This window comes from Canis aureus, chromosome 17, assembly GCF_053574225.1.
Source record: "Canis aureus isolate CA01 chromosome 17, VMU_Caureus_v.1.0, whole genome shotgun sequence".
Lineage (NCBI taxonomy): Eukaryota > Metazoa > Chordata > Mammalia > Carnivora > Canidae > Canis > Canis aureus.
This window is the reverse complement of record NC_135627.1, coordinates 669,390-680,355: the sequence shown is the minus strand read 5'-3', so window position 1 is coordinate 680,355 and position 10,966 is coordinate 669,390. Positions and strand designations below refer to the sequence as shown.

General features: G+C 47.4%; 1 protein-coding gene across 11 annotated transcripts in view; it reads right to left on the bottom strand.

Annotated features, from left to right (window-relative positions):
• Window positions 1-590: 590 nt before the first annotated feature.
• DCUN1D2 (defective in cullin neddylation 1 domain containing 2) overlaps window positions 591-10,966 on the bottom strand; it is a 34,087-nt gene continuing 23,711 nt past the window's right edge. For 5 of the 11 annotated variants that reach the window (XM_077854877.1, XM_077854882.1, XM_077854881.1 and 2 more), the window contains 3 exons: window positions 5,480-5,562; window positions 3,731-3,827; window positions 591-2,544 (listed from right to left, as the gene is read on the bottom strand). In XM_077854877.1, the coding sequence (XP_077711003.1) occupies window positions 2,465-2,544; window positions 3,731-3,827; window positions 5,480-5,562 (260 nt within the window). In that variant the 3' untranslated portion in view covers window positions 591-2,464. Of the gene's footprint in view, window positions 2,545-3,730; window positions 3,828-5,479; window positions 5,563-6,527; window positions 6,696-7,014; window positions 7,078-7,510; window positions 7,575-10,966 lie in introns of those variants that run through there. The other 6 variants (XR_013355408.1, XR_013355410.1, XR_013355409.1 and 3 more) reach the window with 6 other exon arrangements.

Here is a 10,966-nt window from a genome sequence, read left to right as displayed (position 1 = left end):
AGCCGCCCGTTGCAGTGGAAGAGGTTGTCCTGCAGAAACAGCGGAGGGGTCTGCAGCTCTTCTGCTGGCTCCACACTGCCCAGCGGTGTTCACCGAGCCTGGATGTGTGCCCGCAGCCCCAGGCGCACCTCCCGCCACGCAGCCTGGAGTCTGAGGGGCAGAGTGCTGCACTTAGACATGCACGAGCTCAGGTGACGTGGCAACGCGCATACGTCTGCAAGATGGGCAGACGGGGCCGTGTCTGTTCCAGGAACTCTTGGCAGGCGCTCCATGAAGGCACAGGTAACATGTCTTTACTAAACTATTAGATTTGGGTGACCTGTGCATTCTTAATACATTTGCAGTTTGCGTTTCAGTGTATTCTGGGATATAATTCCCATCAGCTCAAGGAAAGTCTCTAATTTTGACATGGAAACAACCACATTAGTTAGGACACTATGTGATGATGAAAAGGAGACTACTGGCCTGGCCATCTGTTGGGGGATGCTGCCTCCAAGCCGGGGCACAGGCCACATATGGGTGGGCTGCTTTCCTGTGGGTCCTGTGGCACCCAGCATTGGAGCACTGAGAACACAACTGGAAGGACACTATACCACACCAGAAAAAATAATTTATTTTAATGTTTCTGAAGCTCTCAGTACTTCCATAGCATGCATGCCTTAAATATGTGTAATAGCAAAAAAAGAAACCCACAGTTTTTTGAAGAGCCTTTGTCCAACCACTAAGATTGTGTCATCTACTGAAAAAACAAGCACATAGAACTTCCCCACCATAACGCTGAATATTAACAATGAGAAGGCGCTGCGGACCTCCAGAATTCGTGCAAGATTACCCAAGTTCCTCAGCCTCATCCAAGCAGAACACTTATGTAGCAAGAACCTGCGAAGCCTTGGAGGATGTTTAAAACTGTGGAGATTCTTATAAGAATAAGTGCTCTTACAGCCACAGGCTCGCAGGCAGAGACGCCCTCCCTCTTCCTCCACAGCCGTGGAGAAGCCAGGTGACTCTGTCATGCCCCTTGCTAGGCACCGCCCCAGCCCCGACTGTGGTGTCCAGGCCTCAAGCCCCCTCCCGGGCCCCGCACAGCCTGCTGTCTCTGAAGTACACACAGTTCACACACAGCAAGGATGCAAACCCCCCTCCCTGGGCACAGACACTTCCTTAAATGCTGAACCACATCTCCAAAAAGTCAACTCAAGTACACATTTCAGGCACACTGTCCATTTACAGAAAGTCAGAGGGAACTACTTCTCTCCCACCAAGTGACCCCAATTCATTTGACTCGTCAGGTGGGTTGCAGGTGGGCAGGAGGCACACTTGTGATATGAAGATCTTTTCACATATGAGGTAGGGTCCACAGAGTGATGTTCAGAACACACAGTTTCTTCCAAAAGGAAATCAGGTGGCATCACAGGCCTTCCACCTTTGGATGGCATGCCAGGGCGTCCGTGCCTCACCGGATGTGCTTCTCTGGCCAGCAAACACCGAAGAACCAGAGGGCACCGTGACAAGCACGGGCTTCAGGTGGAAACAGGGGAGGTTTCCATGTGGGTGTTTTTGGGTGACGATGTGTGCTGTGGCTTTCGGATGTTCACAACCATGCACACGGCCAAAGGGTGGGTGACAGGCCTCAAGGACCACTAGAAAGAACCAACTCACTTGACTTTTAAATCTATAATTTGTTGCTTGTAAAAGAAATATTTTTATGGGAAAAGGTCTTTTTAAATGTAATAAAATACATTTTTTTAAAAAAACACACTTTATAAAACTTATTAGGAAGCTCGTCCAAATGACATTGGAAGGAAAAGAGCCGCCGATTTGTCAGCGGTTTACTGTGACACGTCCCTGGAGTCACACCCCACATGTGCCATCACTGGGCAAACTGTGACACAGTGAGAGCTGTGCAGTGACTTTCATGGGAACATCCACAGGGAATTAAAATAAAAATAGATCTAATAAATCTAGATATTTGATAATTCAGAAAATACAAATCTTGAATTCTTGGCACCAAGTTTATAAAATGTTAGAATCCGTGTCAGATCTTCTTTAGGGCACATGGTTACCAGCATAAAAATTATAACGTCCTGCCAAGGACACAAATCCCGTTTTTTAAGTGGAATTGCAAGCTAGCTCAGCAGGACCTATGGTCCCTGCTGGTGTTCACCTGACATCATGAATTAAACAGCAGGCTCTGCCACTCTGCAAACAGGCTGAGTTACTTTTCACAAGTATAATAAAAACCATGCAGAAATCTTCTAAAGCAACAGCCACAGGGCCACCCCAGGCCTCCCAAAGCCACGTCTGCCGAGGCGCTCCTTCTGTGTCCAACTCAACCCTTTCTGTAGCAGGGAGAGGCCACGCCACACCCTGGCCAGCTGATGACCACTCCCGGCCAGTGACGAGCCAAGCGTCCCCTTGCAGGAGGCACTTCCTCTCAGCATCTTAACGCATCTTAATTTTCTGCCTAGAAAGGGCTGCGCTTACTGCCCGTGACGACTGGTCGCGCGTATTCTACGAAATCGTCTATGAGAACAGGCCATGCTCCTACAGGAAAGCAAACACACAGACTTTTAAAAAATCAACAGTTTAGAGTAATATTTTTATATTCAGAGAATTCTCAAGTCAATATTTGTATTTCAAGAACTCAAGTGAGTTTAAGTTTCACAGCCTGTTTTTCTGAAGGATTTGACCAGTGAAACCCACTTCTCTTGCTTTGGCCAGACCTGGGTTCGAGTACTGGTGTGCTGTGCAGACTGCACTAGTGTGCTGTGTGGCCTCTAATGACAGGGCAGGCGGGGCTAGCTGGCCGCAAGGCCCCGTCCCCGTCCCCGTCCCAGGTGGTCAGGACCCTGTGGCCACACTGGGTGCCCTCCCCCCGCTCCAGCCCAGGCCACCCCCACACTTCCAAGTGGCCCCAACATCTCCACTGGCCAGGCACACATGCTGTAAGCTGCCAGCTCTCTTTCTGCAGATCATGTCTTGCCACCATAGCTAAGGTCCCAAGAGCCAACTATCTCCCATTCACTCACACATGTTTACGAAGTGCCTGCTCTGTGCCAGGTGCTAAGGCCACACACAGGCCTGCAGGCCAGGGCAGTGAGCACTGTGGCTCTGAGCCTTCGCTTCCCAGAGCAAAGACAAAGGAGGTAAGGACGTGCCCTGGAGGGTTGCCTCCACATTGGGCGCCGAGGATCACAGGGCGGGTGGGCCGACTGTGCCTCTTCCCTAACATGGCACAGTGCCCACGGAGGCAGGCATACAAATAAATGCTCCCTGCTCAGCGTCCTGAGATATCTGGGGGGAGGGACCACAACATAGGGAACTATGTTTACAAGGGAAGTACCACTGGAATCTTCAGGCTTATGTAGCCTGACAGAACCACTAACCTGAGGCATCACACGGGATTATGTACCTGGGTGGCACCTTCCAGACAACTGTCTGGTTCTGTGGTTCAGCTGCCTGGCTCCCTGTACCACTACCTTTGAGCTGCTTTCAGTTTAGGGGCCTTTCCTCTTGATTTAAACTACTCTGAAGGCCTATTTTTCTTTCTTGTGGTTGACAGACATACTACAGTGGGTGTAATTGTTACCACCATCACTCCCACTGCACCGAGGGGTGGGGCCCGGAGTCAGCAGGATGGTTGGCACGTCCTGTGCCCGGGGGTGGGGGGGTGGTGCTGGCGCACGGCAGCAATTCTGGCCATCAGCTGAAGCATTAGGACTTCCCGTACCTTCTTCGTCATAGTTAGACATATCATCAGCAATCATATTTCCAAAATCTAGCAGAAGGTTCCAAGTGTCCCTTGGGATTGATCTTTTGTGATGCTCCTAATACATAAAAGAAAAAAACCCAGCAGACTTGAGAACCAGACGTGCTCCTCAGGAGCGCCAGCTATCTAGCTGGCTTGGGACACAACTGGACGCAGAACAGCACCTGTGCTCACACTCTGCTGTCAGTAACAATAAGGCTTCCCGGGAAATGTTAGGTGCTACGCACCACCAACGTGCAAAAATGGAAAGATAGACTTAAACAACCGAATAAACATTTAAAATGCAAAGATTATAATCTGTTTCAGTCAAACACCAGGCAGCCCTTTCAGTCTCGACCTAACCCCTGCCTCAGACCCAGGGCAGGACCATAGCAAACTGCTCCTGGAGACCACGATTCTCCTCTGTACTGGCAGTGCTTGCGGTGGGATGGGGGCAGGTGCCTACAACTGTGTCATTTGGTATTTGAGATTTACCAAACCTGCCAAGAACACCACCCGTCTGTGGCTCCCTTTCCCACTGCACAACCCCGCAGCCCAGGTGGGCACCACTCTCTCCTGCCCTCACCACCTAGCACAGTGCTCCCTCCTGAAGGGACCAGGCACCCCACTCAGGCCTGTCTGTGCATTTATCTCAAGCTACCCCAAACCATGTAGACTTCTGCAGCTTTCTGCCCCTGGAATCTAGGCTCCATGTGTGGCAGGCTGACATCACAGTGGGATGTGCTAGTTTCACTGAGCTCTGGGGGTCTTCTCCTGTGGTGACAGTCTGACCTTCTACCCGCACTCCTGCATAGGGATCTTTGGTTGTTCCCCACATGCTGCTGTGACACTGCCCCATCTCTGGGCACCTATGCAGGTTCTCTGGGGGAATGTCTGCAATTGGGGTCAACTAGCCACCAAACTAGGAAGTGGTGAGGCAGAGTGAATGTGATGCGCGGCTTTGAAGCTGCATCTTGGTTTTCCCACACTGCTTCCAGGAGGACCCCGTGGGAAGATGGTCCTCAGCCAGGCCAGGGTCTGTGCCGTGAGAAGGCCTGCCTCCTCATACGCTCACGAAGGAACCCATACAGCAGGTCTAGGTATGTCTACACCACGTGACTATTTATTCTGGAGCGAGGACCCTGTGCTCCACACATGTCACACAGTGACACCTGTTTCCCTGATTTCCAGCTCAGCTGTGCCACCCCAGTAAGAAGACCTGGCACCCCTCAAAGGCCTGCTTCCAACACAGACTCTCTCATAAGGGGCCACCTAAGCCTTCCTTTTCCTTCTGAACACTGTAAAACACATTTAAAAATGTACCCAACTATCAACGCACTAGGCACGGGGTTACAGTATCAATGTACAGGATGTGTGTTACTGGTGCTTTCTTTAGGAATTTCAAGTTCCTCCAAGGAAGCACAGAATGAGTTAGTTACAGCTTCTTAGAGAAGGTGGTAGAAAGATGATTGCCTAGGTCCGTGGGCACCTGAGACCTTAGCCTGGGGGTTCTGGGTGGCTCCCAAGCTGCTTCTGACACTGGCCTCGGGACCACCAGGCTAGAGCTCAGTGGCCGTGGCACCATGCATGATGGCAAGGCCACATGGTCACCATCCAGAACTCCCATGACCCAATATCCGGCCAGAATACCTTGGTCAGATAAGAGAGACAGCCATGTAACCTGCTGACCCCCTCACACTGCGTGCACACGGCAGGAAGCAGGACACTTACCAATAAGAAGGTGTTCCAAAGATCTAAAAACTTAAACCTTCCAGATAATACTAAATTCCAGTATGCAACGGCCATTTCTAAGTCTGGCAAAAAGAGAGAAAGGCCAGTTAGTAAATCCCAGTTTCTTTTTCCACTGCAAACAAAAAGTGACCACTTTTTAGCACACCAATATCCACTTAATAAAACTCACAGTCTACCCAAGTGTAGAATGAGGACTAACCCCTACCCAAGAGTTCTTATAACTCTGGGGAAATCCCTTAAAAGGAGACCCATGCGTTTGTGGTTCAGACATGTCAATGATTACCCTCTAGTGAACAGCAGTTCCAAAACTCTCATTTTCATACACATCGGGCTTCCTTCAAACCTGACTGAACCAACCAGGATGCTATTTGTATACATCATTTATGTTTAGAAAGTGGGTCAATGCACTTTCTAAGTGATGAATACAAATTGAACACCCTGTCTCAAGAGGAAGGGCTGTAGTGCTCTCCAGGTGACCTGCTTTGCCACTGTAAGAGCGGGAAGAGTCAGAATGAGCACCATGGGGACTCCACATGTCTCAAGGTGTAGTGAGGACAAGCACACCCAGGGAGAGACCCTCCCCTGATGTGAGCTCGCTGAAAATCTACACGGCACTAACCCGAGTCTACATTCTCCATCTTCCCTGACACAGACCTATGCTGCAAGGCTCAGGCTGAAGATGACATCTTAGCAAACAGGGCCACTGAGTCATAGGGCTGCATGAGAATACGAACCTAAGCCATAATTTTTGGAATACTGACTCATTCTCTGTTTACTGTAAGTTTAATGTTTCTTTCTTTCTGTATGTTTGACATAACAAGTATATTAAGCTGAGTTTTCTATTAAAATTGACAACCTTTAATTGCCTGCTTTAATCTCAAGTGCTCACCACTTGTAGGCAATAAAAAACAGTTATAATAAAATAATTTCCTAGTTACGTGTTTACATATATATGTCGAGATGGACTAATGCGAAAAACAAATACTTAAGGCAACAGATTCTTTTAAATGCAAAATATCCAACTAACCACTTCTTAGAAAATCTTCCTCTAAATCTTGGTTGGTCCCACTTGGACAAATGATTAAAGTAGCGCTGCAGGGGCATCGGGTAGGCTCAGTAGGTAGAACATGCAATTCTTGATCCCAGGGTTGTCAGTGACAGTCCCATGTAGGCTACAAAGATTATTTAAATAAAACTTAAAAAAAAAAAAAAAAAAGTAGAGCTGTAATCTAAGATTTCCAGGAAAGAGCATTACTATACCTGCATAAGCAAAGTGAGTCATGAATAGCACCAACTTTCAGTAAAATGCCTATATTCTTCATATTTAAAGTCCATCACAGACTTTCTAAGCCTTAAGTACCGTGGAGGCTTAATGAGAAAGAGATGGCCAGGAAGTCTGTGGGACGGACAGGACGGGCCAGCTTGCTACCCCTCACCACCACCTGCAGTCTAACTCGGAAAGAAGCATCTTGTGTGGCTAAGCCTACATCCTTGGGACTTAGGAAGAACATTACCTGAGGTCTACTCTCAACTCAGCCTAAAGGTGACAAGTCCCACACTGAGGAAGCAGGGAGAACCTGGGGAGGAAAGAGGAATACAGTTGTATGGCAGACATGTAATCTAGGTACTTTGGGGTTAGTCTGGTCCTCGAAACCTTTCTTCAAAGTTCCTGAATCACATGTTTGTGACTAAAAACAAATGCATACCTTTTCCATATTGAATATTTTTCTATGTAAAAATGTTCAACACGGTCGTCATGGACAGAGCCATTTGCAAAATAACAGTAACAGTTACAGGGCACCTGGGTGGTTCAGTGGTTGAGCATCTACCTTCAGCTCAGTTTGTGATCCCAGGGTCCTGGGATCGAGTCCCACAACGGGGGCTCCTTGCGGGGAGCCTGCTTCTCCCTCTGCCTATGTCTCTGCCTCTCTCATGAATAAATAAAATATTTAAAAAACAACAGTTATAAACACCCCAAATGACAGAACTTAGACCAAGAACAATAGCTACCCGAGCAGCTACAGGAAGGCGATGACAGCTCTCTCTTCCAGTAACCTCTGAGAAGTCTTAGCTCCTGAGGACGAAAATGTTTAGGGGAAGGTATTACTCGTTAAAACTTGTTTCTGATGCTCCATTTATAATTATATAATGAAGATGTCCCTCCTATCAAAAAAGGATTTGGGAGCAGATACAAAAATTAGCTAATTAACATGAAACTTTACTTCCTCGAAAGTCAAGATTTCTCAAAGCAACTGACTCCAGGCTCCAACCAGTATGAAACTACGCTATGCTTTTTACACTAGAATAGGAACTTTCATTCCCTTCCTCATCAGGGTGACCTCAGTTAAGGACAGGCTAAAGAATAATCACACATAAAATAATACAATCCACATAATTCTAACATATACATGTAAGAGACACACCAACTTGAAGGAAATGAAGGAAAAACCCTTTCTTTTCTTAAACAACCCTTTTAACAGCTAGCCACGTTTCTAGGAACTATAGGAACACCTGAACCAATCCTTCAGGAGACAAAGCACATAATACACTTTGGAAATTGTAAAATTAATTGTTCTGCTTTGGGTATGTGGTCATAAAATTATTCATCTGGCTTTGCTGTTTTTCTTTTTTTAAGCCTTCAAAAAATTTCTAAATGGAGGTAATCGCACCACTTGAATAATCTGATTTCCTGAAGAAGCTGTTGCTTCCTGGTAGTTCTCTGCCCTCCTCGCAGCTGCTCAGGCCATCCCCCTCCCCCAGAGGTGTCTCCCCCAACAGGTGTCTGTCCCTGTAGGTGTCCCCCCTCCCCCTGCTGGTGTCTGCAGACACAGGCCCAAGACTCTCATCCCTTCTTAGGAGAGGGCCACAGGTGAGAGTCGGGGCGCTCTCGGCAGATCCATCTAAACCACAGGCTACACATATTAGGCTTTTATCACAAACCTTCCAAAGTCCCTCCTTCCCTCACACTGAACCTCCTTGAAAAACTCACAGAGAAGGAAAATAGAGGCGCTTAATTTAGACTCTAATTCACAACCTCCTGAAAATGCCTTGGAATACAACTGCACTTGAAGGGGGCAACTTGCAGTGGAAGCTGGGAATAAGCAAGGCCCCATGCTGCTCCACTTCTGCCCTGCCCCCACCTTGACCCTTCCCCTCCTGAAGCTGGCGCACAGGCCAGGAAACAGCTGCAAGCCACAGCTGGAACAGAAAAGCTGCAGGCTGAGCCCTGCCTAAATCCCAAAGGATCATGAGGTGTAAAAAACGATAGTTGTCTGAAGCCACTACACTTTGAGGTACTTTGTGATAAAGTGGGCCTAGGGCACAGCTGGAGAACCTGCAAGCCTGGCAAGCTCTCAGGTGATGCCAATTTGCTGGTCTGCAGACCTTGCTTTGCAAGGATCTAAGATAAAAAGTAACTTTGAAAGAAGTTCCTTACAACTTTTCCACTCCTGGCAATCATTATAAGACAGAAATTCTTAAAAACAATATCTACACATGAAAGTTGAATGAAGTCTAAGTCTTCAATCATCTTCATTTGAACATCAAAAGGAAAGAATCCCATATGGTGCAAAATATCAATAGATATAAGCAAACATTTCTAACAGAAGATTATTATCTGAACTATACTGAAGATACTGAAGTTACAGAATATCGCAGACAGAAAGGGTCACCTGCCCCAGTCACCATTTCTCAGTAAGGAATAACTGCTGTCGGTTTGCAATTTGGATCAAACTGATGATCACAAAAACAAAACAAAACAAAAAAAAAAACTGATGATCACTCTGAAGAATGAAGTAAAATAAGGATCTAAGAATTAAGCTACTCAAAATAAAGCATTACCTAAACTTTACTTTTGAAGTATAATAATTACACTCAGACCTGAATCAGCCAAGTTTTAGGAAAGCATGGAAGACACTATTTCTTGCTCAGGTGAGTGTTCCTTAGGGAAAAACCAGGAAACAGAGAAGTTAAAAGACAAGCAGTATAAGAAGAAATAATACCGCCCAGCAGAATGAGCAGCCTGTTAGCATCCTGGCACCTGTCCTTGCCAAACGAGGGGGTCACTGAGGTCATCTTCTTACAGATGCCCAAAAAACACAGAGAGAGCCCACTCACCCCCCTTCCATGGCGTCCTTCTGTGGCCTGTGTGTTACCTTCTGGAAAAGCCTGGTAATGCTTTCTTGAGAACACTCCTGGAAATTACTGCGTAGGTAGGGCTTTCATTTCTAATGACTATTTTGCCTCAGCCTCTTACAAAGGAATAGAAAACAGAAAAGATGATAAAGCAAATGTTTTAGCTGCCAAAGGAGAAAATCAGTTCATAAAAGAACAGTGTTGGGCACACCTACTAGGACTATCAAAAAAAGGAAAAAACACCCCATCAAAACCTCCAGAAAGTAATAAATGCTGACAAGGATGTGGAGAAAGCCCATCCTGTGCTCCATTGGCAGAAACATCAGGGGGGCAGCACCGTGGACACTATTATGGTAGCTCCTTGGGAGACTGAGCCCAGATTTACTATACAACCCAGCAATTCCACATTCGGGTACAAGCCTAAGGAACCAAGAAGCAGGGGCTCAAGCTTGCTTGATGGGTGAAGAGCCATGTTTACAGCAGCGCTGCTCACAATAGAGAAAAGGTGGAAACAACCCCAATGCCCACGGAGGATGACTGTGTGAGCACAATGTGGTGTACACATCCCACACAAGGTGGAGTATTAGCCTTAGAAAGGAAGAGCCCTGGGGTCTTTGCGCTAATGGAATAAATGAGTCACAAAAGGACTCCATCAATGTGAGTTCCCTGCAGGAGTCAAGAGTATAGGAGGGTGGCACAGGGGTGGAGGGTGGTGTCACTGTTTGGTGGGGAGAGTCCAGTTCTCAAGGTGCAAATGTTCTGGAGACGGCTGGTGGTAGTGGTTGGACAACAGTCGGAATGCTGCTACTGCCACTAAGCTGCCCACTTTAAACAGTTAAAATGGTAAAGAAAAAGGAAAAGGAAAAACAGTCCAGGGGAGAAGCCCCCAAGGGCTCCTGATGAAGATTTAGGATGAGTAGTTGTGTGCTGCAGCCCCCTCTTCCTGTCTGTCCCCCAACCCCCACCCCACCCTCCTGTTTTTAAGAGAGGGAGGGATGGGCAGGGGCAGAGGGAGAAGAGGGAGAGAGTCTAGAGCAGGCTCCACACCCAGCATGGAGCCAATGTGGGGCTCAATCCCAGGACCCTGAGGTCATGACCTGAGGAACCAAAATCCAGGGTGGGAGGCTCAACTGGCTGAGCCACCCATACACCCCTCCTTTCTGTCCCTTAAACAAGTGACTGATGATGACAAGGAACACTCATGGGCATTTGGAAGGCTTCTGGAAAGGTAGCAGGAGAGCCAGCATAGGTTTAAATTTCTGTGAATCTTCACATAAAAACAGAAAAAGCACCTGGACCGCATAACCCAACCCAGAGGCAACATTTATAGTG